Source organism: Nannospalax galili, unplaced genomic scaffold (genome assembly GCF_000622305.1).
Source record: "Nannospalax galili isolate Female #2095 unplaced genomic scaffold, S.galili_v1.0 scaffold312, whole genome shotgun sequence".
Lineage (NCBI taxonomy): Eukaryota > Metazoa > Chordata > Mammalia > Rodentia > Spalacidae > Nannospalax > Nannospalax galili.
In genome coordinates, this window is record NW_008335967.1 from 2,021,077 (window position 1) to 2,048,620 (window position 27,544).

General features: G+C 39.2%; 3 protein-coding genes across 7 annotated transcripts in view; 1 reads left to right on the forward strand and 2 right to left on the reverse strand.

The window, feature by feature from the left end:
- The window catches only part of Bcap29 (B cell receptor associated protein 29), a 69,539-nt gene extending 65,029 nt beyond the window's left edge, over window positions 1–4,510 (reverse strand). The window contains exons 1-2 of one of the 2 annotated variants that reach the window (XM_008830721.3): window positions 4,336–4,510; window positions 3,982–4,090 (exon numbers count right to left, since the gene is read on the reverse strand). In XM_008830721.3, coding sequence (XP_008828943.1) covers window positions 3,982–4,073 — 92 coding nt within the window. In that variant the 5' untranslated portion in view covers window positions 4,074–4,090; window positions 4,336–4,510. Of the gene's footprint in view, window positions 1–3,981; window positions 4,091–4,331 lie in introns of both variants that reach the window. The other variant, XM_008830720.3, reaches the window with a different exon arrangement.
- A 4,048-nt stretch (window positions 4,511–8,558) lies between these two features.
- Dus4l (dihydrouridine synthase 4 like) lies at window positions 8,559–24,385 on the reverse strand. 4 transcript variants are annotated; one of them, XM_029562328.1, is made up of 7 exons: window positions 22,102–22,235; window positions 20,947–21,034; window positions 17,203–17,324; window positions 13,522–13,639; window positions 11,614–11,736; window positions 10,184–10,410; window positions 8,559–9,261 (listed from the first exon to the last, which is right to left on the reverse strand). In XM_029562328.1, exons 2-7 carry the CDS (start codon window positions 21,015–21,017, stop codon window positions 9,014–9,016), a joined length of 909 nt encoding a protein of 302 aa, XP_029418188.1. In that variant the 5' UTR covers window positions 21,018–21,034; window positions 22,102–22,235; the 3' UTR covers window positions 8,559–9,013. The 4 variants fall into 4 exon arrangements, with proteins under 4 accessions (XP_029418188.1, XP_008828945.1, XP_008828944.1 ...); XM_008830723.3 differs by lacking the exon at window positions 20,947–21,034 and adding an exon at window positions 24,252–24,385 and having other exon boundaries at window positions 8,560–9,261; window positions 22,102–22,237; XM_008830722.3 differs by lacking the exon at window positions 20,947–21,034 and adding an exon at window positions 24,166–24,304 and having other exon boundaries at window positions 8,560–9,261; window positions 22,102–22,237.
- An 89-nt stretch (window positions 24,386–24,474) lies between these two features.
- The window catches only part of Cog5 (component of oligomeric golgi complex 5), a gene marked incomplete in the record, with an annotated part of 398,569 nt that continues 395,499 nt past the window's right edge, over window positions 24,475–27,544 (forward strand). The window contains 1 exon segment of the mRNA XM_017797544.2: window positions 24,475–24,587. Within this exon segment, the coding sequence (XP_017653033.1) occupies window positions 24,494–24,587 (94 nt within the window).

Sequence of the window (27,544 nt, forward strand, 5' to 3'; positions counted from 1 at the left end):
AGGCAATACACGCATATACATAAAATAAAAATAATAAATAAAAAATTTTAAAAAAGAGAGAATACAAATGTGCTATGTGTAATAGCACATGCCTTTAATCCCAGCACTTGGTAGGCAGAGGCAAGCAAATCTGTGTTTGAGGCCAGCCTGGTCTATATAACAAGTTCTAGGCCAGCCAGGGCTATATGATGAGACCCTGTCTCGATAGATGATAGATAAGATAGATAGATAGATAGACAGACAGACAGACAGACAGACAGATAGATAGATGATAGATAGATAAATAAATAAATGGCAATGCTGGCTGGGCGTGGTGGTGCACACCTTTGATCCCAGCATTCAGAGCCAGTCAGATCTCTGTGAGCTCAAAGCCTGAGTTCAAAGCCAGAGTGGTCTACATAGTGAGTTCCAGGCCAGCTGGGGCTACAGGGAGACCCTGCCTAAAAAAAAAAAGCAACACCATGATGTAGATCCACTTTTTGCAGAATAAAAGAGGAAATGTAAGAAGACCCCTGTGCGGATCACCTAGGAGTTTACAGTAAGACTCAATTCAAGAGCAGATAATAATAGCTAATATACACGGAGTCAATATGTTATTGGTTTTAAACACTTACAGCTTTATCTCATTTAATTATCGCACTACCATATGAGGCAGACACTAGTATTATCTCCCTTTATAAATAGGGAAATGGACCAGAGAGGGTAAATAATTTGCCCCAAACCACACGATAACATGGGGAATTAGAAATATAAATGCAGAGTGGTTCCTGAATATGTGCCTTTAACAGCTGGACTATGGGAGAAAAGACCAGACAATGTGAAGATTTTTTTTTCTTTGAAGATGGTGATACACATACAAAAAATGTGGATAAACAAACATAGGAACATAGATGATTTCTGTGCAAACATTCCACATTTTTTACATAAGAATATTCATATATCATGTATACAGAGACACACAGCTTCCTAATAGCTAATGAATAAGGATCCAGGTACAAAATTGAAATGGCAAGAGGGAATAGACTGGTCATAAATCATTCTGAGGAAGAAAAGATGAAATGACATTTTTTTTCAAATTCCTAAACCTTATTTATAAATCAGTCTTTTAATTAAAAAGATCTCTTGAGCCGGGCGTGCTGGCGCATGCCTGTAGTCCCAGCACTTGGGAGGCAGAGGCAGCTGATCTCTATGAGTTCAAGGCCAGCCTGGTCTACACAGTGAGTTCCAGGACAGCTTCAGGCTACAGGAAGACCCTGCTTCAAAAAGACCAAAAAAAAAAAAAAAAATCTCTTGAATATGTAGGATTCTACTTTTGCAAATATTACCAAAAAAGTAAAACAGCACCATTGAGGATCTGAAATTTGAGGTAGGGTAATGGAACAGAAACAACAGCAGACTGAAAGCCACACTCTTGTTCGGAATCTGTCACAGACCAGTTGGGTGACCTAGATCAGGGCATAGGTTCTCTCTAGAGTTTAGTACATGATCTACAGAATCAGTGAGTTGGTGGATATAATTGGCTATATCCGCTCCTAACAGTATGATTTAATATGTTTCTTCTGTAAGGAAGAAAAAAGTGAAAAAAAAAATTGAAAGAACAGATGTGAGCTGAAATCTAAAGAACAAGAGGTTTTAAAATTTTTATTTTTATTTCATGTGTATGAATATATTGCCTGCATGTAGGTAGGTGTGCCAATGTCGTGAAATGCCCATAGAGGTCAGAAGAGGACATCAGATGGTTGTTAACTGCCATGTGGGTGCTGGGAATCGAACCTGGCTCCTCTGCAAGAGCAGTCAGTGCTCTTAACCCCTGAGCCATCTCTGCAGCCCCAAGTTGGGAGTTTTAAGGCTGCCTGGACCCTGAGCCAAGAGTCTTGTGGTTCTGGGATTTTTCTATACTGTGCATTAGTGGATTATCTTTGTAATCTACGTTTTGATTTTATGTCAGGAGTACAAAGAAATATCTTGCAACATCATTATGTTTCGTCATTCATGTTATCAAGTTCCTGGATCTAAAACTAACGACAAATAATTAGTAAAAGGGTAAAGTTAGTCAATGTGTAGGTTGCATACTTAGTTCTTAATGCCTTTAGGAGTTTCTTTACTAAGAGAGCAATGCTAATATTATATGGTTCTGATATTTTTTCATATTCAGTATGAAACATTTTTTGATTTATTTTTTAGCCAAAATAGTTATTTATTAATAATTTAAGGTTTTACATTCTTTTAAAAATATTTTATTTTTTTTAAATTTTTTATGTGTATGCGTGTTATGCCTGCATGTATATAAGTGCACCTATGTTGTGCCATGCCCATGGAGGACAGAAAAGGCTGTTGGATCCCCTGGAACTGGAGTTACAGACAGTTGTTAGCTGCCATGTAGGTGCTAGGATTCAAACCTGGGTCTTCTGCAGGAACAGTCAGTGTTCTTAACCGCTGAGCCATCTCTCCAGTCCCCAGGTTTTACATTCTTATGATAAATTCCAGCTCAAAACTTTACATCACAGGCATCGTGGAGCAACATTAACTCTCCCTTCTTCACAATCTGATGCATCCCATCTATCAAATGGGTACCCATGCTCACATACACACTTCCAGTTTTATGTAATTTTTAAAAGGAAAGAAATCAACCCAAAGTATTGCATTTGAGGTGACACTCCCTGAATAATTTGTACAGAGGTAATATACTGTTTAGCACAACTGAAGTTTTTCTTTAAAAAAAAAGTGAGTCCAGGATTTTGGTGTCTTTCCAAGACACCCACTTTGAGACATCAGCTAGATATTTACAAAGGTAAGGCATACTCAAAACTACATTGAGGGGAAAAAAATCACAAGAAAGATATGTGAAAAGACTGAAGACTGCACCATAACAAAGTCTTAGTGATAATAGTGTCCATGAAAATGTCATCAGAATTGGTACAATAAAGTCAAGCGTGCTGCAAATACACCCTTTGGATTAGAAAAGAGCACATTTTCCATGCTTTTGTTTTAAGACGGGGCATACTGCTCTTTCTCCCTTTGGATTTCTTTAAATCCATCAAAGATTCAAAACAAACACAAGCCAAACAAACACTGTCAAGTAATTTAAGATCAAATATTTACAATAATCAAATGTGGTATCAGTTTTGCTTATTTTTTATGTGTATGTGTTTTGCCTGCATGTATATAAGTGCACTTGTGGGTGCACTGCCCACAGAAACCAGAAGTGGATGTCAAATCCCCTACAACTGGAGCTACAGATGGTTATTAGCTGCCATGTGGGTGTTGGGTCCTCTGCAAGAACAGCTAACACTCTTAATGGCTAAGCCATCTCTCCAGCTTACAGTCAGTATTTTAAAATACACATTCATTAATTCTGAATGCAATGAAACACAAAACTGCTATCAATAAAATTGTTTCTTTCAGGCTCCCAAAGGATAAAACTAAGAACCATTTATTGGCTTTGGCTTGTAAACTGCCACTCCAGTGCTCCAACTGAATATTTTCACACTCATACATTTATGTTTATTTCATTGCTCCAACTCATGGAAAAAAAAAAAAAAAAAAAGGTAATAGATGAAGTCAAGACTGGGTAAGTGCCCAAAGTATAACCATTGCTTTATTATAGCTGTAATCAAACTACCAAAAAGATTAGGTTCTTTTCTTTTAGGAAAGGAGGAGAAATTCTATTTGAACACATACTAAAGTTTTATATAATGTAGTGTTTTAATACTGTCACCAGAGAGTAATTTGTTAGGCGAATTTAAAGAGGAGCTGTAATGAAATTGCTCTCAAAAGTTTAGAACTATTGTGTGTTGGGGGCAACTTTGTGGAGTCAGTTCTCTCTTTCCACCAGGTGGGTTCCAGGGATAGGCAGGCGCCCTCTTACCACTGAGCCATCCTGCCCAACCTCTCAAAACTTTCTAACCCTGTGAGGTGTTTCCGCATCACACCCCGCAGCTAATCACATACTTAATACTTAACCATTTGAAGGTTTCCTACCTCTGAGGCGGAATAAAAGGTAGACAGAAGATTAAAATGAGTCCTATTTCAGCATAGAGAAAGCTTGCAACTGCCACCCACTGGACTGTCATGGCTTTTCTCTTCACACCTAAATAGAGAAATAGTTCAGTTTCCCAGAAACCCAGGTGCTCGCCCGGCCCGCAGCGCAAGGCCTACAGGGAGCTCGGCCAACGCTAGCCGGACGAGGCGCCGCGTAGCGGGCCGGAAGGGACCGGACGAGGGCGGAGGCCGCGGGGTCTACACCTCCCCGGACGCCGCCGTGTCCCGCCGTCCCGCCCAGCCGATCAGCGAGGCCCCACAGGGCCCGGACTCGCCACCTCCAGCCTTACCCACCGCCGGCTCCGCGCGCTCGGCCGCTCGCGCGCCCGTCTCCCGCCGGGAGCGCGCCCCGGCCCGGCTGAGGTCACACAGGCGCGACGGCGTTTCTCTGCAACCACGGTTTCCGATGCGTCGCGGCGTAGCGGGCTGACTTCCACTTCTCAGTCGAGCTGGGCACTCCCGGAAGAGCCGGACCGACAGTCCAGACTAGGTGGCGGGAGTTCGGCGGTCTGGTTAGAGTCCAAGTCTAAAGCGCCTCCGACGCGCCGTTCCGTGGCCCTCCTGCCGGCTCTACGTGGAAACCTCGTTCGGTGTCCGGAAAGGGGCTAAATTTGAGAACGGCCCCAGGACCGGGTGGTTGTGTAGCATTTTGTTTTTGAGAAGGTAGAATCTATATAGTCAGGATGTATCTGTGTTTTCTTGCTCTTGTTCATTGGTTGGGACAAAGCAGTGAAGTTTAGGGAGCTGTTTGGGGACATTCATTTACAACCATCTTCTGTTAGCTAGGCAGATCTTGAGGATGCACCCCACATCCCATTTCCCTGGCAACACTAGAAAGAAAACCATCACACCTGCCACCCCTTTGGCCTCCTGGTCAAGAGTAAATATCTAAATATCTGTAGCCCTGGATGGAGACAGGACATTTGGATCTGCTCCAAAGATTAGACTATTTTCTCTTAAGAGCTAAACCAGAAATTAGCTCTTAAATTAGTTGGGCACATCGACCTCGCCCCCCAATCTGATTCACCCGAAGACACGAAAGAGATGAGAGGAATAATTAGCCTCTTAATGAGAAATTGTGCTTATACTTTCCATAATGCAGTTGCTTATGGAGTTTCCTTCTGCAGTGCAGCACGAAGCCTGCCTACTTTTCTGAGTTCTAACCCACAAAACCAACTCCCCACTCCACTACCTTGTTTTTGCATGCTTATCAAAAGCCTAAGCGTGTTTTCCCTGACACTTACGTGGGCTTTCTCATTCCCTGAAGTCTGAAGCCTCCCTCTTTGCACCCCTTCGGTCATGCAGCTGCTTGTGGATCTGCATTTGCTGAACATGCCAGCTTTCTTCGACACCAACTCAAAAGGCATGACTTTGTCTCTTCCTCTTCTCCATTTCCTTGTCTGTCCCGTTTTTCTTTCAAACTAGTAAAATTTTCTTTGTGCTTCCAAGTACACTTAAAAATTCTTTCATCAAGAATCTACAAAAAGGGAACCTGAACACTTCCAGGTTTTCAAAGTGTGAGTATAGTCAAAGTTTTTTCCCCCAGTATTTATATTGGGAATGTGTATCAAAGTGAGGCCAGCTAGAAATAGAAAATTAGGGGGACACAAGAAGGGAAAAGAGCCTCTCTCGAGTCTGGTAGAAGTCTCTTGTCCACTGAGTCAAGAACTTCAGCACAATTAACAAAAGTGCTGTGATGATTGCATACAATATTTCTTTTATTAGAGATACTTCAAATAAGAATTATGAAATGGCAATGAATCATGTGTAAAGCCTAACCATATATGAACCACATATAGCCTTTCTCATTTTCCAGCTGTAAACCTACAATTTTCTAGGAACCTCAAAAAGACTGTAAACTTTATGGTGAAAGACCCATTTGGTTGTACCTTATCAGATTACTCAATGCATCTTGGAAATCACTTTATGGTCTCATTTACTGAAGAAAAAAATTCCTTAGAAAACCACTGAACAAAGTAATTTCAGAATCAAAAATTATAAGGCTGTTGTGGCTATTGCTCAGATACTCAATTATCTCCCTTGAGAAGCTCACACCTGCACATGGGTGTGTACTATCCTTTTCCTAAGTGTCTATTATAAATGCTTGTGCTTAAATCTATTAAAACCAAAAAAATTTTCTTTTGCATATATGTGTATGTGGGTGTGGAAACCAGAGGTTGATACTGTCTTTCTCTATTGCTTACTACCATATTTGAACAGTGCATTCACAGAAGTGGTGGATCCAGCCTGGGAGCAGCTGGTGGCTTTCACATTTTCAGGGCTGTGAGGCCAGCAGCAGAGTCACAGTGGCAAAAGAAACTGTACTTGCTGCCCGAATAGAGGCAGCCATAGCAGTAAGAGGTAGCTGGAAGCAGGGCATATGGACCAGGGCAGGAACAAGAACAGTAGAAATAGAGGTGAGAGGACAGAGAGCTGAAAGAAAGCTGTAGAAACCTGCAGGCCCCGGTTCATTGTGGTTCCTGGTAGTTCTGGGAAGCTGTCAAGTGCAGAAATAAGGAGCTCAGTCACAGTGACCACTATCAAACACCAGGAAACCACCACCCCAGGCTTTGAATTCATGGTACTGAAGGCCTGGGAGCTGTAACACTAGCTGCTGTCAAGGACTGGAGAATCCATACTTCCTACGCCTGAACTAACTAGAGCTGTAACAATGTGGGTACCTTAGGACTGAAGGCCTCGTACTTGAAGCCTGCATAAGAATCTTAACACTAGAGTGTCACCTGCTGTTGCCAGAGCTAGCTCTTTACTGTCAAATGCTGAGGGATACAATAGCTGCCAAAAGCTCTCCTACTATGATTTCTAAATAGGTAGAACTCAAGACTCTGGACAGCTGATTAGTAACATAATGATGTAGAAAGCGTCAAATGAACCAAATCTGATGTCATTTAAAGATCTCCATGTACGTTTCAAAATTTGAAAAAAAAAAAAAACACCCACAAAACACAAAAACGTGCATGCGAAGGCACACACAGCTTAGAAGTCAGAAAACAACTTCATGAAAATAATTCTCTATCATGTGGGTCCCAGGGATGAAACTGGTTGTCAGGGTTGGCCAAAGCAAACACTGTTACCCAGAGTCATCTTGCTGGCCCTAATCTTACTCTAAGAAAAAAATGTTTTATTGATTTGAGAATTTCATACAATGCATTTGATCATATTTAGACCCCCTCCCCATCTCTACTCGACTTCTATTACCTATCCCCACCCCCAGACTGCATGTCTTATTTTTTAAAGGTCTGTCAAGTTTAATCTGTTTCTCAAGTGCTCTTGGGTGTGGGTTTATCCCTTGGAGTCTGGTCAACCTACCAGATATCACACCAGTAAAGAAAACTGACTCTCCCTTTCCCAGCATTTATCAGTTGCCAATAAATCCTCAGCTGGGGCTTCCTGTCCACCTCCCCAATTCATGCTAGGCTCCTGCCTGCCTTGAGTTTGCACAAGTCTCGTGCATACTATCATAAGCACTGTGGGTTCATATATGCAACTACCCTGTGGTATCCAGACAACAGTTTCCTTGTATTTGTCTACCAGTTCTGGATCTTAAAATCTTTCTGCCCCACCCCCCTCCAAAACAATCCCCAACCTTTAGGAGAGGGTGCCATATATCATTCCCATTTAGGGTTGAGCACTCTGTGGTCTCTTATTCTCTACATGTTGACTAGTTATGAGTCTCTGTGTTGCCATCTGATGTAAGAACCTTCTCTGGTAAGAACCTTCTCTGGTTAAGAGTTGAGATGCACAAATCTGGCCATGGAAACTTGTAGGTCTGGGGCCTAGGAAGCTGTGGGCCTGGGCAGGCCTGAGAGTTGAGATCCTAATATTACTTTTAAATTATAGGTGGCATCACATTTAACTAAATCAGTTAGATGTAACTTAAATACTTTGAGGTATATATTTCAATTAGGAAGTGTACCAGTTGATTTTCCAATTTGAATTTTAAATGTACTCTGAATATTTAGAATTTCTTGTTCTTTTTAATTATATATGGATGTTGGTATTCTATTACACTGCACTTTAAAAATGTAAAACGTACTTCTTGTTAACTTACAGATGGCTCGTACTTTCTTGATATCAAAAAAATTTCTTTAAAAATGTTAACCAGATTCTTTCAGGAAAGATTTCAATACCTCCAAAGCCATTAAAATTTAGAGGAGTTTTTCAGTATTTGATGTAGGACCACTGGATGTTTGACTCTCCTGGATTTTTCTTTTTTTAAAATTTTATCTGTATGAGTGTATTGCCTGCATGTGTGTAAGTGTACTCCTGTAGTACAATGCCTATGGAGGTCAGAAGAGGGCATTGGATCCCCTGGAACTGCAGTTAAGGAGGGTCAGCCCCCATGTGAGTGCTGGGAATCGAACCTGGGTCCTCTGCAAGAACAGCCAGTGCTCTTAACTGCTGAGTCATCATCTCTCCCCCCCAATCTGCCCCCCCCTCTTTTTTGGTCTTTTTGAGACAGGGTCTCCCTGTAGCCCCAGCTGGCCTGGCACTCGATATGTAGGCCAGGCTGGCCTCAATCCCACAGAGATTGGCCTGCTTCTGCCTCCAGAGTGCTGGGACTAAAGGTGTGTGCCCCCATGCCCAGCTCTCCTAAATTCTTTAAAACTAAACTGAGTCCACCCAAGCTCTACTGAACTGGAAATTTATAGAATGTGGCATAGGTCTGGTTTTTAAAATGCTTCTGTGGAAATTTTTCTTTCTTTTTTGAGACATAGTCTTGTTATGAAGTCCAGGCTGATCTGAAATTACTAGCTATACAGCCCATGCTTGCCTAGAACTTCCAATTATCTTGCTTCCCCTTCTGAGAGCTCAAATTATAGACATGTACCTCCATTCTGGCCCAAGGAATTGGTGTTGTACTGAAGCTAAAGCTACTGATTTAAAGGAAAAATCAAGCCGTGACTTATATGGTAGGGATAAAGTACACATTGAAATAATTTAGAAAGTTCAGTCAAATGCCATAATGGTCTGTAAGGTAATCTAAGACTGCTGATGTGCTTGATAGTGCATTAAATATTCTTTTTTCCTGCTTTGATGTTATCTTTTCCATCATGTACATTAAATGTTGATGGAAACACATATAAGGAGTTCCAAGTTCAAGAGCGATGTCAACCCAGTCCCGGATGCATTTCAGTGGGGTTTCTTCATATCCAGCAAACATGGCTGGGTTTGCTAAAAGTCCCCTTGCAGCCATCACACCTGAAAATTAAAACATACAATATTATCCATAAATTAAGAATCCATGGTTATTAGTTCAAACTTAATGGAACAAAGTATTTTCTAAAAGTATTATTTTGAGATTTCATGATATCTTTATTACATATTAATCTAATTCATTACAAAATCAGTTTATCTTTGGTCCTTTTTTTTTTCTGTCGTTTTTGAGACAGAGTCTCCCTGTAGCCCCAGCTGGCCTTGAACTATGAGACCAGGCTGGCCTTGAACTCACAGAGATCCACCTGCCTCTGCCTTCCAGGTGCTGGGATTAAAGGTGTGTGCCACCATGCTCAGCCTTTGGTAATTTATAAACCAATTATACTGATGAAACTGTTCTTTTAAGGTATCTGTATTAACTAAATAGTCTTACAGTTACTTTGGGAGACATCTAGGCTGTCATAAATTGGGTTGTTTAGAGTTGAATTTATTTGCTCCTATCCTGCATAAATACCATAAGGACTGGCATGTTAATTATTTAAGGGGATAATGAAGTTACATGGCAGTTCTAGAGTTTCTTTGGCTCCTATGGCCATGCAAAAAGCTGCTCTCCAACTAAAATAATCTGTTGTTTCTAAGGATAGGAGCTAATAGTGGTTTAAAATTTTTCTTAGCTTTAAATCACTGTGATAGGAAATGTTAAACATGAAAATCAAATTAGTATTATTCCCCCATTCTCATTTTTTTACCCTTATTAAATGATTAAAAAAAAAAAAATCCAGGCTGGGTGTGATGGCATGTGCCTTTAATCCCAGAGCAGAGGCAGAGGCAGAGGCAGGTAGAGCTCTGTGAGAGCGAGCCTAGCCTGGTTTATATACCAAGTTCCAGGCAAGCTGGGGTGACAGGGAGACCCTATCTCAAAAAACAGAACAAAACAAAATAAAAAATTCAAGTATTTATTTCTTACCATCCGAACCAGTAATCTGCCACATATTTTCTGCTTCTTTCAAGCTTCTGATGTCTCCATTAGCAATTACAGGTATAGACACATTTTCCTTTATCATTTTAATGGCACCATAGTGGACTGGCTGGTGTCTTTCTTCAACAGTTCTTCCATGGACAGTAATCCAGGACACTCCTGTTGCTTCAGCCTTCTGACAAAGATCTACAGTTCTTGTAAGGTCATCATGGATCCTATAATTTCAAAATTGCAGCTCTCTGTTTATAGCACACAAATTTTTGTTTGTTTGTTTGTTTTTTAAGACAGCGTCTCCTAGTAGCCCCAGCTGGCCTGGAACTCGGTATGTAGACCAGGCTGGCCTTGATCTCATAGAGACCCGCCTGCCCTGCCTCCCGAGTACTGGGATCAAAGGCATGTGCCACCATGCCTGGCTTATAGCACACAAATTTTAACAACAAATTACTAATATTATGTTTCTTCTGTTATATTATTTAGTTAGCTTTGCTATCATTTCATGCCATTATTAGGAAGGTTTTGTTTGGTGATCAGTTCCTACCCAGACCTCAAATGTAGCTATTTCACTACTGGCAAAAACAGGATGACAAATGTCTTTACTTTCCCTAGTGCTTTCCATTTTTGCTCTAAGAAATTTATGAGTCATCAAAGTATTGCCATAGACGAACAGAAAGATGTTATCCTAACACATGAAGTGCATGTCCCCTAAACTGGAGGCTTGTTTTATGTTCATTGTGAAATTTTGGTGCAAGTATCTTTCCTGCTTTCTACTGGATACCAGAAATGTTTTTCAGTATTCATTAAAAGATAAAGGTTTGGTGAAGTCTTTTAATAAAGGATGTTTTAATTTTTGTTAAAAAAATAAGAAAAGGAGGACCAGAGAGATGGCACTGCAGTTAAGAGCACTGGCTGCTTTTGAAGAGGGCCCAAGTTCAGGTCCCAGCACCTACGTAGCTAACAACCATCTGTAAACTCCAGTTCCAGGGGATCCAAAGCTCTCTTCCAACTTCCCTAGGCACTGCATGCATGGGTATACTTCCATACATGCAGGTAAAAAACTCATAAACATAAAATAAAAATCAACTAAAAATAACTCCGGAGGCAGACACAGGCCAATCTCTGTGGCTTTGAGGGCAGCTTGGTTTATACAGCAAGTTCCAGGCCAGCCAGGGCTACATAAGGAGACCTGGTCTCAAACTAAACTAAACCAAACCAAACCAAACAAAGGAAAAACCAAAATAAGTAAATAAAAGAGTTGTTCATCAGGATTATAAATAAAAATTAGGGTATATGTTTACTAAAAAACATTTCATATTGCAGCTACTAATTTAAGACAAACATTCTCATATCACTAGGAGAAAAGGAATTAAATTTTCCAAGTAATGGACTAGATTGTCAATAGACAGAAACATTGTCTTTACCTTATTTTAATTGAAACTGAAAATCTAGGGTTTTCCACATGATTTCTTACTTGTTTCACCATATCTCGAACAAGCTCTGGCTTGTTGATTAAGCAAGCTCCGTAACCTTCTGCCATTGCCCACCTAGATAAAGCAAGCATACAACAAGATGGATTAAGAACAGATGGGAGGGTAGACTTATAAAAGCACTGAAATGTAAACATCAATCTATATTGCTCATGTCTATACCTAATGATAATGAAATGATCTAAAATGAAGCAGACTGAAAATTCATAGATGAACATTTCTAAATGGCTCAAAAGATCAGGAAGACATTAACCTACACCCAAACCACTGGAAAATAGTTTTCTCTAGCAAGAGAGATATTAAATTAGTCTTCATTCAACCAAAACAGATTTAAGTGTTTGTATTAACTGCAATTACTTCATATTTTTAAACTTTGATGTTTATTCTGCATAACAAGGTTTATCAGGGTCAAGTGTAGAAAAGATATTTTTGGCTTACAGCATTCCAATACCACTAAACTGCTTATCTGACTCTCCTAATGAGTATACAAAAGTCTAATCTGATTTGGATTATGCCCTACTTAAAACCTTGATTTTATTCTTTGGACACATTTTGAATTATTGACAGATAACCCAATACAATGCCAGCACAGTATTTTTTAAAATTTAATGTTTTTATGTGTATGAGTGTATTGCCTGCATGTGTGTAAGTACACCGGTGTCTTGCAGTGCCCAGAGAGGTCAGAAGAGGGTATTAGATCCCCTGGCACTGCCATGTGGGTACTGGGAACCAAACCCTAGTCCTCTGAAAGAGCAGCTCTTAAGTGCTGAGCCATCTCTCCAGCCCTTGTCAGCACAGTATTATCTTATTCACATCCAGTAACTCAAACCCCGTGAAGTGACTGTGGTATAGAAAGGAAAAGGTGATCATACTAAGGTAAGATAAGGTAAGAAAAACTGGAAGAAAACAAATGGTATGTCTTAAACCACAGAATCAGTTTTTAAAGAAAGTATATTTGATATTACAGTAAAAATACATTTCTGGGATAGCTGTAAACATTAGATTCTTAAAAAAAAACAAGTTATGGTTGAGGATTAAGGAAGATCCATGCAAAACTAGTGATGAGGGAGAAAATACTTATCAAGAGTATATGAATCATTTCAGTCATCAGAAAAGGCCTCTGAAGTTATGTTCTTAAATAACCTTTCCTTATTTTTTTTCCTTTTTATTTAGAACCCTAATAATACTTTAACTCTATGCTTTTCCTTTAAAAAATTATTTAAAAATTTTTTTTTTGGTATGTGTATGAGTATTTTGTCTGCATGGATGTTAAGTGCACTCATGTCATGCCATGCCTGTGGAGGCTAGAAGAGGGTATCAGATCCCCTGGAACTGGAGTTCCAGACTTGTTAGCCACCATGTGGGTGCTGGGAACTGAACCCAAGTCCTCTGCAAGAGCAGCCAGTACTCTTAACAGCTGAGTCATCTCTCCAGCCTCACTGTTTATTTATCTATCATTGTGTGTGTACATGGTATACTTATGAGTGCAGGCCATCACATGCATGTGGAGGTCAGAGGATAGCTCTGTGGAGTCAGTTCTCTCTTTCCATCATGTGGGCTCTGGGAATTGAATTCAGTTGTATTTTTTTTTTTTTTTTTTTTTTTTGGTTTTTTGAGACAGGGTCTCCTTGTAGCCACAGCTGGCCTGGAACTCGCTATAAGCAGGCTGGCCTTGAACTCACAGCGCTGCCTCTGCCTCTCAAGTGCTGAGATTAAAGGCATGCGCCACCACGCCTGGCTCAGTTGTACTTTTAGACTTTTAATAATTAGACATATTTTACTATGCTTACATAACTTTTTTTAAATCTCCTTGAAAACTCTTCCAACTTCTTTGAGCTTTACCTCTGAGGGCAACCACAGTTAATGTCTATTCCATTTGCATAAGGACAGACTATACGAGCAGCATCAGCTAAAATTCCTGCATCATTAGCAGCAAACTGAACAATCAACGGGCAATCACCTGATAAAAAAATGGACAGTTTGATATTAAAATCCACAGAACAGAAACACATATACAACATAAAAGCAAACTCAAACAGTATAAAATTGATAAAGTATCCAATACTCCTGACAGACCCTTTTTTAAAAATTATTTTTTTTGTATGAGTGTACTGCTTGCATGTAAGTGCACCTATATTGTACAGTGTCCATGGAGGTCAGAAGAGGGTGTTGGATCCCCTGGAACTGGAGTTAGGATGGTTGTTGTTTTGTGGGTGCTGGGAATTGAACCCAGGTCCTCTGTAAGAGTAGCCAGTGCTCTTAATCACTGAGCCACCTTTTCAGCCCCTGGACACCCCCCCCCTTTTTTTTAAACTTAAAAAAAACCTTACTGAAAACCTCATACATGCACATAAGGTGTTTTGATCAAATTCACGCCCACTCCCTCCCCTTCAACACCCCTATACCTCCCCATCACTTTTTTCTGACAACTTTGTGTACTCTTTTTCTTTCTCTCCTCTCCCCTCCCCTCCCCTCCCCCCCTCCCTTCCTTCCTTCTTCTCTTTTTTTAAATGGGGCTTTTTGCTACTGTTAATATTCCTCCCTCTGAAGAGGTAACCCTAAAATTTTTTATGGATTAGATAAGAGCTGCCAAATACTTTTGACATTTTTGGCCCTTGGAACAGAGAATGTTCCTAAGAGGCTCAAGGACATTTTGACTTTTAGCCAAGAAACTGGCTACTTTTCTTTGGGTAGACCCTTTTCTTAAAGGTGGGAATATTATATTCTGGAATGACACCCCTCCACACTTATGTATATCCCTGTTAAATGTAAATGGATGTGAATATTCCATATACACAGCTATGCCATTTGCTCTTCTTTTTTCATGTATCTGGGAAATGCACTTAGATATATTTTCTTCTATTTTAGTGGCATATTCTACCATACTGATGGACTGCATACTATTTTCTAAATGGCACACATGCTTTTTGAGTCTATTCCTAGGAAAATACCTAGAAGTATAACTGATGAATAAGGATTGAACACAGATAGTACAAAACTATTTTCTAAGAGTTTACAGATCTACATAAACATTAATATGAAGTCTTTATTTCCTTACAAGTTACCCCCAATCAATATTTGTATATATTTTATTTTTAAAAACATTCTATTATTTTATGTGTATGAGTGTACTGCCTGCATGCATGAGTATACCCATGTCATGCAATGCCCACAGAGGTCAGAAGGTGGCATCGGATCCCCTGGAGCTGGAGTTGAGGATGGCTGTTAGCTGCCATGTAGGTGCTGGGAATTGAACCTGGGTCCTCTGCAAGAGCAGTTAGTGCTCTTTAACTGCTGAGCCATCTCTCCCGTCCTGCATACCTTTATTATTAAATGTTTTATATTTTTCACAATAAAAAAATTATTTTTATTTTATGTGTATGAGTGTATTGCCTGCATGTAGGTAAGTGGACCCGTGTCATGTAATGCTCCCGGAGGTCAGAAAAGGCTGTAGGATCCCCTGGGACTGTAGTTACGGACAGTTAGCTGCCATGTGGGTGCTTGGATTCGAACCCTGGTCTTCTGCAAGAACCAGTGTTCTTAACCACTGAGCCATCTCTCCAGCCCCCACATTTTCTTTTTAGTTTATGTATGTGAGTACTGCCTGCATGTATGTAAGTGCACCCATGTCGTGCAATGCCTGCAAAGGTCAGAAAAGGGTGTCAGATCTCCTGGAACTGGAGTTACAGACAATTGTTAGTCACCATGTGGATGCTAGGAATAGAACTTGGGTCGTCTGCAAGAGCAGCTAGCGCTCTTAACTGCTGAGCCATCTCTCTAGCCCCCATTTTCACATTTTCTATATGCAATTCTGTTACTTGCTTATTGTCTTTTTTTTTTTTTTTTTTTTTTTTTGGACAGGGATCTATGTTGCCTTGGTTACCCTGGTACTCACAGATCTGCCTGTCTGTCTCTGCCTCCCTAGTGCTGGGATTAAAGGCCTGTAGTACCAACCAAACCCAGCTGTTTTTTTTTTTTTTTTAATTTGTAATGTTAAAAAAAAATTAGCTCTTCCATCTAGTGTGTGTGTGTATATATATATATATTTTGTTTGTTTCTTTGTTTTGTTTTGTTTGGGTCTTTTTGAGACAGGGTCTCCCTGTAGCCCTAGCTGGCCTGGATTCACTATGGAGACCAGGCTGGCTTCGAACTCACAGAGATCCGCCTTCTTCTGCCTCCCGAGTGGTGGGATTAAAGTCGTGCGCTACTATGTCCAGCCAACATGTGTTATATTTTTTAGTTCTGTTTATCTTTGATTATATTTGTACACCTATATGTAAAAGTTTAAAATTTAGTGTTGCCAAATGTATCAGAGCTTTCCTTGGTTTTAAAGAACATATTTTTCTCAACTTTGGATAGTGTTACAAATTCTGGAAAGATGCATTTTAACATTTCTACAGCCTTCTTGAAGATTGTCTATGAAATCACTGGGGTTTATAAAAGGCAGATTTTTAGGTATTACCTCATTTGCACTGATCAAGATCTCTATGGCAATTCTCTGATTTACAAGATTATGATGGGAAAGAGCTTGCTTTTTTCTTCATTGGCATGTAGGGCGCTTTCCATTGTAGTACCTCAAGTTGCAGAGCTTTAACAACCACTTATTGGTCTAATATATTTTCAACACCACTGGGTGCTGAGAATACAAATCAAGCTATTTCTATAGCTCTGGCCTGCCAGGAACCTATAATCCAGTGGGAGAGATGAGCAGGTAAGAGGACAAGAGAGCACAGTGATCAGGAAAGGTTCCTTGGCTGCAAACTTTGACAAGTGGATTAAGAATCATGAACTGTAGTTTTTGCAAGGTAGATGGGAAGGGGGGGTATGTAATTTGGGGGTAGGCATGACTGGAAAGAAGCTCTTGGTAGGAAAGTGTGGGAGCAAGGCATGCTCAAATTCAAGAAGTTTATCCACAGTAAGGCTGCAGATGTATTCAGAGGTTGAATCATGCAGGACTTTGCCTTTTAGCCCGAGATGCTGGAATTCTAGCCTTTAAGCCAGTGATTTTCAACTGTTAGCAAGTCCAGAGCACCTGGGTAGCTTTTCAGATCACATCCAAAGTTTCTGATTTAGCATGTCTGAAGAAGAGTTTGAAAATGTTTATTTCTATAAGTTTCCAAATGATAATGATGCCTTCTGGTCTAGGAATCATATTGAGAACCACTATTTTCGGCAATAAGAGGTCTAAGAAGGACTGTAAGCAGGGAAGGGACATGATCAAATTTATGTTTTAGACAGATTTGGGCTGTTGGAGGATAGTTTGAATGAAACAAGACAACAGGCAGTGAGACAAGGATTTATTCTGATAAATGAAGACAGAAAGTTTGGGGGCCTTAAGAAAGGCCAACTTTACATTTTGATAGAGCAGTGACAGTTTATTATGATATTTAAAATACTAAAGATACTTAAGAACTAAAGGATTATAAAATATAATCTCTGAATTATGTTATCTCTAGTTAGATAAGGTAGCTGAATTTATAAAATTTTTGTTTTACAAATCAGCAAACTACAGGTTTCACGTACCTTGGTTTGTGGTAAATTCACTGTCTCTGGCTTTTATAGATTTGACAAAATCAGCAGCAACTATCATTGGTGTATAACACAGATCACAACAGTATTTCCTTACTAGTGTTCTAAAAGCCAACCTGTGGGTATATAAAACTTTAATTATGCATTTAGAAAATAATATGTATTTGCAAGTTCAATTTAGTTAATTATTAAATATTAAAGAAAAATTTGCATCTGTGAAGATAAAAAAGTATGTACTTTTCCCTAGTCTATCTGTTAAGTATAACTAACAAACTCAATACTATTTATATAAAACAATTATAGGAAAATTCCAAAAGATAGAAAGGGGATAACAGACTAGTGGCTTCATAGCACAACAAATGAGAGGATGGCGAGTTTTCTGGATTTTTCTTTTTGCTTTAAACACCTCAGACTTGGGACTGATGCAGCTGGCTACCTGGAATCACCAGTGAATGCAGACCCTCAGATATCTCTCTAATAAAGGACCAGGAAAGGGGAAGCCAGCATGGCTGAAATCTTAGAAAAATAAGTTAACACCATATAAAAAGTTATGGACTCACATTCACTAGGAAATGTTGAGTGGGGAGCCCAAACTTTTACCTTTCTAAGGTACTCCAATATTTCCAATATGGTGGTAGTATCCAGTAAGGCCTATAGCCAGGACTTTCAGTACTGCCTACCTCCATCAAAGTGAACTGGAATTCTCACTCTTGCTCATAGTAACAAGGAATCCCTCATCCCCCAGATATAAAAGGAAGTCAGGCTGAGAACTGAGACATAATGTTGACAGTAATGAGATGATGCCTCTCTCCACCCCCTTTTCTGATGGAAGTGTCAGGAAAAGCTAATCAGAAATTTCAATATTCACTCAGTACAATTCATTATATTAACATGATAATGAATTAAAAAATCATGACTACATCATCTGATACTAAAAAAGCATTTGACAAAAAAATCCCTACTCATGATAATACAAACAAAACCTCAGAGAAACAGAACTATAGGAGAGCTTCTTTAATTTGAGGAAGAACACTCATAAAATAATGGCATGAACATTTTTCCCAAGACAGGAACAAAAAAAGGTATCTGTTCTTATTGCTTATTCAAAATAGTGGGCACTTCCTGTCAGTGCAATAAGGCATGAAAAAGAAATGAAAGGCCTGATATCAAAAGGAAGAAATAAATTTGTTTTTACGAGATGGTGGTTTACACAGAAAACTCCAAGAAATTTATAAAAATCTGTAACAAGTGAGCTAAAGTTTATGACATAAGCTCAATATACAAACACAAATATATTTTTATAAACTCTTAATGAATTAATAATGAACTCTTAATAACTTAATTTTTAACTTTTAAACAAAACTTAAAAATACACCAATGTCTAGAGATGACTCAAGGATAAAGTGCTTCCTACAAAAGTCTGACAACCCATCAATGACCAGACTGACATAAAGGTGGAAGGAGAGAACAAACTTCACACAGTAGTCCTCTGAATGCTACATGTGTGCCATGTTATACATGCTCCCCCAACCCTTATCATACAGACACATACACTAATAATAAATTTTAAAAATACAATACTATATAAAAATCACTCAAGAAAAATTTGGGTCTAAGTCTTATAAAACATGTATAGAACTTGTATATTAAAAACTATACAATAGCGATGAAAGAAAGAAATCTATTAACTGAGACATACTATTTTCATGACTTGGGAGACACAACATAGTGAAGATCATTAATTCTCCCCAAATGGTTATACAGGCTTCACACAATTCTTATAGAAATTCTAGCAAGACATTTGTAGATACAGACAAGAACATTCTAAAATTACATGGAAAATAACAAGAACAGCTAAAACAATTTTTTAAAAGAAAAAGTAGAGGTTATCAGTCCCTTGATTTCAAGGCTTATTATGTAGAGATGGTAATCCACACTGTGATATTTATGGAGGGGCAGATACATAAATCATTGGAACAAAATAAAAATCTATTTCTGACAAAAGAAAAAATAATTCACTAGAGCAAATATATTCTAACAAATAGTGCTGGAGTAACTAGACATCCCTAGGTAGCAAAATGAACTTTCACCTAACTTTTGACATAAAATTAATTGAAATGATTATAGATGCAAATGGAGTATATAAAACTTAGAAAACTCAGGAGGAAAAAAAGCTTTAGGATCTTGAGCTACAAAGATTTCTCACAAGGGTTGATGTGATGGCTCAGCAGATAAAGGTACTTGACCCACAACCTAGTGACCTTAGTTTGATCCCTGGAACCCACAAGAAAGGAGAGAACTGACTCTTGCAAGTTGTTCTTTAACCTCCACCTATGTAATGATACATGTGCTGCACCCCCCACATGCCCACATTAATCCATGTGTGTGCGCACACATGCATGCACACACACACATACACGAATAACAATTTTTTTTTTTATATTTGACACTCAAAGCACAATTTACCAAAGAAAAATGATGAGCTGGACTTCATAAATACCCTGCTAAGAGGATGAGAAAACAAGATTCATACTGTAAGAAAAAATTTGCAAATCACATAGAAGTAGCATTTAGAGTATGTAAATAAACTTCAGCAATCAAGAGTATACAAATGAAAACCTCAATTCAAAAACAGGCAGTGTGAATAAGCATTTCTACAATGAAAATATAAAATATCCAAGAAGTACACCAAAAATACTCAACATTACTAGTCATTAACGGAATCCAAATTGAAGGAAGAGATCTACTTCACACCCGTTAGAGTATAATGATTAAAACAAAACAGAATAAACAGATGTCAAATGTAAGAGGAACTGAACGCTTATGCACTGCTGGGTGTAAGATAAGGTGCAGCCTTGATGGAAAACAGTACGGTTCCTAAGAAAATATAACAGAATTTCTATATGATACAGCAAATCCATTTGAGTAGCCAAAAAGAACTGAAACAGTATCTGAGATATTTATATACCTATGTTCATAGCAGCATGATCTGTAACAGCCAAATTATGGAAGCAATCCAAATGTCTATCAGCAGATGCATAGAAAAACAAAATGTAGCTGGGTTTGGTGGTACATCTTTAAGTCTAGCACTCAGTAATCAGAAGCATGCAGATCTCTGGGATTTTTGAGGACAGCCTTGTCTACACAGTAAGTTCCAGGTCAGCTAGGGGTACATAGTAAGACCCCGTCTCAATAAAACAAGTATTTCCACCTAATGCACTATTATTCCCCCTTAAAAAAACTGGTTTATACTACAATATGTATGAACCTTGAAATAAGCTAGTCTCAAAATGGCAAGTAAAATAAGCTATTCTCACACAGACAAATATACGTGATTAACTTTGCATGAGATATCCAGAATAATCAAATTCATAGAAGTAGCATAATGGCTGGGGCAAAGGAGGATGAAGAGTTATTGCACACTGTACAGGTAAAGATAATTAAGAAGGGAGGGAATGGAGAGATGGCCAGTGGTTAAGAGTGCTTGCTGCTCTTGCAGAGGGCTGCAGTTCAGTTCCCAGCATGCACATCAGGCAGCTCACAAATGCCTGTGACTCCAGTGCTGGTGGACCCAACTCCCACTTCTAGGAAGAGGTGCCTGCATACAACTTGTACATACATACATACAGACAGACACGCATCTACACATAAATAAAAATAAAATACATCTTAGGGGGCTGGAGAGATGGCTCAGCATTTAAGAACATTGGTGGTTCTTGTTTGAATCCCAGTACTCACATGGCAACTAACAACTGTCCATAACTGCAGTTCCAGGGGATATGACACCCTCTTCTGTCCTCCGTGGGCATTCTATGACACAGGTGTACTTACATGCAGACGATATATGTATACACGTTAAAAAAATAATAAAATACATCTTAAAAAACCCTAAGAGGTAAATGTTATATGTATTTATTAGTCTGTGAATTAGGATCTCAATATGTAGCCCAGACTGGCCATAAATTCAATGATCCTCCTGCCTTAGCCTCTTTGAATACTGGCTTTATAGGTGAGTGCCACCATGTCTATTATGTGTATTTTATAACAATTAAAAGCTGAAAAACTCTGAATAGTATAAAAAAAAGCAATCTAATTAGAATATGTACATATTTTTCTTCAAAAATATGTAGGTGGTAAATAAGCATATGAAAGATATTCAATATCACTAGACTACAGGAAATAGAATTTAAAATCAAAATATAGGTATCTCTACATATCTGTCAAAATAGTTAAAATAAAAAGGGTCATTATTAGAAGTTGGTATGGATGAGAAGTATAAAATTGTAATCTCCATTCTGGAAAAGTTTGGCAGTTAAAAAATAAAACCAAGGCATAAAATTACCCCATGACTCAGCAATTATACCACTTGCTTTTGTCCCAAGATGTATATTCACCAAAGACCTGTACATGCATGTTTACATCCATTTAATATTTACAAAAAAATTTTTTACTATATCCTTGTACATTACCATTTTCACAAATATTGGGCTGGTGATGTAGCTCAGTTGCTAGAGTGCTTGCCTAGCACTGCATAAACTGGGCATGGTGGTACATGCCTGTAACCCTAGCATGCAGGAGGTAGAAGCAGGAGGATCAGCAGTTCAAGACCCTCACCGATACAGCAAGTTTGAGGCAGCCTGGGACACATGATACCCTGTCTTAAAAAACAAAACAACACAAAGTGAAGTTTACAAAGATTGTTTACTTGCAGTCATACACACACCAGGTAAGTGGTAGCACTAGGACTCAATTCTAAATCATGACTCCAAAGCTAGGACTTTGAAGATCTTTTGCAGTTGAGTGTTTAATATAGTACTAACCCCCCCCCCCAAAACAAAGTAGTACATTAAGGAAAATTAAATCTTGGCTCATTAATCATTTAACAACACTTACTTTGAATATCGAACCATCGGGGCACAGACTTTTATCAGCTGTCCAGAATGAAACATTTCTATTGGGTCTCTTTTTCTTTCTTGACATAGTGTAGTTGATATGGAGTCACTCCTCATGTACAGATTATTTTAAAAATCTGAAAAAGATCATCAGTTTACAAAGAGAAAAATGTATTTTAGCTACATAAATTCCCATCACTGGGCTAAAGATGTAGCTTTGTGGCATGACAAGATATTTACCTAGCAGTGAGAGACCCTGAGTTGAACTCATTATAACCAGAAAAAAAAAAAAAAAAAACCACAAAAACAAACAAAAAACCTCACCCATTATTCTAACAATTTCAGTTGCCAACATTTTTCATCTGTCCGTAGATTCAGAAATTGTTCCAGCTTCTTTTCACATTATCAGAGAGGATCCTGCCAAATTCTGCCTCTATTTATAGGATAAATGTCAAAAACTGCACAAGGCAGATCTAGAGAAACAAGATGTGGACAACTACAAGGTTTTGTCCTAGAATACATCATGCTACAATTTTGCATATTACTTGTTTGTATTTTGAGATATGGTCTTGCTGTATAGCCAAGGCTGGCCTTGAACTAGAAATCATCTTGTCTCAGCCTCCAGAGTGCTGGGATTACACTAGTACACCACCATGCTCACTCTCGTATTACTTGTTCATTTTATCCATTTTACTTTGGTGATAAACCAAGGACTTTGAATTACTTATAGTTTAATATGTTCATGATGGACACTTTGGAATATCTTGTTTTATTTAGGAAAGGTAAGAAAACTTTCAGTAGTGTTTGAAAACAAATCTTGGTCTTTTTATTCTAACTCTAATAAGTACAAATAATGAAATTTTTATACTTCCCACATTTTCCTTAAAATCCTAGTTTCATGGTGTTGACTGTTTTTTGTATTTCAATTTTTGCCTCTGTAATCTACAGTCAGATAAAAGTTAACCTCACAAGGTCTAATTACTCAAAAGTGGGAGTCTTTAACCTTTTGAAACAAGTTAAAATAAAACCTGGCCAATGTTGGAAGCACGAACATTTAACAGAGAAAAGGGGGACTGTAAATGAGACTGAGTCAGAGAGTTGGTCTTGGTGTGTGGAGCTAGAAGGAAGAAAGCTGGAGATATATTTAAAAAAATAAGAGTGGGAAGAATATCTCAAAGGAAGTAAAAGCACCTTAAACATCACAGAAAAGGAAGGTAAATACTAAGAACGTCATTATTGACTGCACCAAGAATTTCTTTCTTATTGTTCTTATAGTCAGACTAAATGGTGTAAAGAAGGTCTCCCTCGATACACATTTGTTGAACAAATTGGTACCCTTCAGCCTTGGTTGTACATTAGAATGTCCTGGAGCTTTTAAGAATCAAGATGCTCAAGCCATACCCAAGATCAATTAAATGATGTGGCACTTAAGGAATGCAAGTATCAGTATCAGTATCATTTTTTTTTTTTTTTTAATGCCGCCAAGCTTGGAAGAACCAGAATAAACCAATTCATACACTGGATAGGATGACCTGGCGGAATAGTTTGATTAAATAGGCTTCTACCTTATTATTTCCTTTACGATACAGATAGATTCTTGTTCGTAAATGCGTGCTGGTATGTACAGTGGAGGTTCAAAACTCCATTGTATTATTAGCATGCACTATCTAAAATCTTTCAGTGTAAAAAATAAGAACGCTAAGGAAAGAAAAAAATCCTATAATTCAGATGCTATTCGTCATTAATAAAGAATTATTATAGGCAAACTAGTTTTGTATAGTCTGGGTAAATAAATCTGAATCCGGGCACACTGCCTCTGGCATCGATCAATCCTATTCATATCACGACTGAGAAACATTGTATTATAGAAAATCCTCTGAGACGTGGTCAAGCGAAAGCCAAATTGCAGTGTAAGCTTGAGACCGGTTCACCTGAATAAAGGGTATTTAATGCGGTTGGATTTATTAGGTACTTAGGACAGCGTTTAGCAACTTCCAAGCGTTTCCCGTCTGCCGCCCGGGACCGCACTCCAAGCGAAGTACAGACAAAGCCCGGCAGCGGCTACCTCGCGCGTGCAGGGTGCAGAGGCAGGGCAGCGAAGCTTCCGGAACCCGACGCCTCAAGGCCGGGGTTCTCAGGCCGAATACTTGCTTGGGAGATCGACGCGGCGGCCACGTTCCGAGCTCTGAGGCGGGGAAGGCCCGCACGGCGCCCGACCTTTCCTCGCGCAGGTGGGGCAGCACCAGAGTCCCAGCATTCGCCGGCTCCTTAGGCCCACCTCAGCCCTCCAGGCTTGCGTCTGCCTCAGGCAGCCAGAGACAGCGGCGAGTGGATTTTGCGTCACCAACTGGGCGGGGCGACCCCGTGACGCCATCAACCCGGCACCTGCCAACATGGAAGGTGGCAACTGCAGTACTGCTGTGGCTGGTCGCGGGGCATCGGGTTCCGCGGCGGCCGGGGCCACTGTCCGGGAACTCCTGCAGGACGGTAAGGCGTCGGGATCTGGCCGGGAGCGGCCGCCGTGCCCTGCGCCTGGCCTGAGGCCGCGGATTCGTCGCTTTGTACAAAGTTTTCCGGGCTGGACGTGGCCACTCCCCTCCGCCCGGCCCCCTGGCTTTGGGATTGCCCTGTCCCACACGTTGGTTCCGCGACGTGCTCCCCGCTCCCCGAGGATGTCTTGGGGACACCTAGTCGGTCCTGTTTTATTTAATCGCTCCTTATGCTCCTGGGGCTTCCCTGATGTTTCCGAACCCCCCCACGCCTTGACTCGCGGTGGCAGTCACTGCCGCTGCCAGCTCTGGACCGTAGGGTTTAGCGTCCGCGTCCAAAAGTGTCAGTCCACCCAGAAAGGTGACACACCGACGTTTAAGGAAAGAGGACCCTAAAAGCAGAGTTTGAAACAACTCAAATTCTTGAGCTGTACAGGTGACTCCTTGCTGTCTTGTATTATCCACTTGTATCAAATTCGGCAGTCGGGTGGAAAGAAACTGCCCCAAGTTAACTCGAGTACATTTGAAAAGCACGTTCAGTTGTATTAATCCAGTTAACACGTCTCTACTCTCAGAGGCAGAATTAAGTTCAGATTTGAAAGGTATTAAGCCTTTCTCACTTAGTTTTTTCTTAATGGGCATCACATTCTACTTGTGTTAACATTATTTGCATACGTTCCTTGATTACTTCTGAGGTCTTGCGAAGCCCTCCCCACTTTTAAATTCCATGCTGTTACAGTATCCTGCATACAGTAGGTGCAGAAGAGTTGTTTTAGTTGAATGTCAGTGTGAGAAGCACATGCACATATTACACCAAAGTGGGTTATAAGTGATTGAAATAAAGTTTTGATTTTCCTTGACTGCTGAATATTTTATACTGCCTTAATTAGTACTTAGCCCTTTCATGATAATTTATATACTTTGTCAAAACTGATGATGATGTTTCCTGAATTAGGTTGTGTTGGGTGCTTTAGGTTGGAGCTCTGTCTAATGCATCTTATCTTTGTGTCTTAACTTAAATTCAGTTTAACAAAGTTTTGAACTCCTGTAATGGATATAAACTTTCCACTCTTAATTAGCTCACTATGTCAAGGGGAAATTACCTTGTGGAAGTTTAAAGATAGGTACTGCAGATATTTGAAGAGTAGCAGTAGGATTATGTACAAAGTAAAGTCGTAATTCAGAGAATGTTAGCAAAGTGTTAGAATTGGTTAGGGAGTGCCAAGAAAGACTTTGTAGGTGGAGTTAGTGTTGAAGTGTAACTAGGCCCATCCTAGGTAAACAAGTGGAAGGGGTAACATATTCCAAACAATGAATATATGGTTGAGTAGGGTACATTCCAGGATTTGGAATCAGTTTTTGGACAGTTAGCCTTCTTTATTTTCCTATATATAATAATTCTCTTACTCGTCCTCCACAGTGATTATTTAAATCTTTTAACCTTGAAAAATTTCTGCCTTCAAACTTCCAGAATCTTTTTTCCTCAAAACTTCAAATTGTCGCTTAACCCTTGAGTGTAACCTGAACTTAAAATTATGCTTTTTTTTTTCTCTTCTACATGTTCGAATACAATAAGTCTCTGCTTCCTCCTAAGGACAGTCCCTACTCTTGTGCCCTGGATTTTATTCCTGTCTTTCTGGAACCCAATCACACCCATTCTGTAACATTGAAATCACTCTGCTAAGGTCCTCAGTGGTTCCCTGGGGGTAAAACAGATGGAGACTTTTGTATTGTATTTGAGCTTGTAAAAGGCTTTACTCCTTTCTTGAAATACTTTCCTCATGTGGCTTATGGGTTCCATACTTTAAAAAAAATCCTAAATTTGTAAGTGGTCTTTACAGTTTTCCCCAAATGTACCTGAATAATTGAGCAGTTCGGTGAGTAACTGATACACCTGGCTGAGGATTTGACAGTGACAGAAGATAGGATTGATAGGGTTGAAATTTGTGAGCTGTTTCTGATTTGCCTGTGATGGGCATGAGAAAATTTTCTAAAAGGAGAATTATGTGATTCATTTCAGGAATATCAGTCCTCGAATGCCAATCTAATAGCCGTGTTCAGCTTTCTTGTGCTTCATCTTTGGGAGATCTTGGTCACTGCTGACCACTTTCTTTGAACTGTTGTTTCCTTTTTGCTTTACCATTCTTTCTGGGTTCCCTTTTTCCTGTAAGTATTCTTTAGTCTCTGTTTCTTTTATCTAGTGCTCCAATTTTTCGTGTTTTCCTGCCTTCTAAACTCTATATTGTCCATTTTTTTTCATTCTAAAATTTCTTCCTAAATTGTTTGGGGTCCCCCCCCCTTCAATATCATCTTTACTCTTCTTCTAAGTTACAATACTATTTTTTTTAAACTGCCAACTGGAATTTCTGTCTTGATAGCGAATAACATGATATAAAAACCAGATATGAAAACCTTACATGAATTAGTTATTTTTCTACCCTTGAGTCTTCTGGTTGTTTCTGTTATGAGTTATTGGTAGTTTGTTAAGTACATGCTTATTCCTTTTATAGGCTGTGAGGCCCTTGAAGGCAGGGGTTTATTCAACTTCATATTTGTACATTTAATACTGAGGGTGTCTAGTTAAATGCAAAACTGAATCCCCTATATTAGATAAAGAATATTCCCTCTATTAAAGAAACTTGGAAGTTATTCTTGATTTATTCTACCTAATCAATATTTCAGCTTGTCACTAAATCCTACCTATTGTCTGGTTGGAATGTTTGCCAAATATGTCATTCCTTTTTGTCATTCTTTTTTGTCTTGCTTGACATTCTCTTTTGTTTTTTTTTTTTTTTTTTTAGACAGGGTCTTCCTTTGAAAGAATATTTTAAAGAAACTTGGAAGTTATTCTTGATTTATTCTACCTAATCAATATTTCAGCTTGTCACTAAATCCTACCTATTGTCTGGTTGGAATGTTTGCCAAATATGTCATTCCTTTTTGTCATTTGTCATT

Bases quoted from the DNA above. Each gene is read 5' to 3' on its own strand.
- Dus4l (XM_008830723.3), bottom strand. From the start codon at position 22,217: ATGAGGAGTGACTCCATATCAACTACACTATGTCAAGAAAGAAAAAGA. The intron at 17,325-22,101 runs GTAAGTGTTGTT...ATATACCCACAG, and splicing joins CCGATGGTTCGATATTCAAA to GTTGGCTTTTAGAACACTAG. The intron at 13,640-17,202 runs GTACGTGAAACC...TTTTTTTATCAG, and splicing joins TGAATTTACCACAAACCAAG to GTGATTGCCCGTTGATTGTT.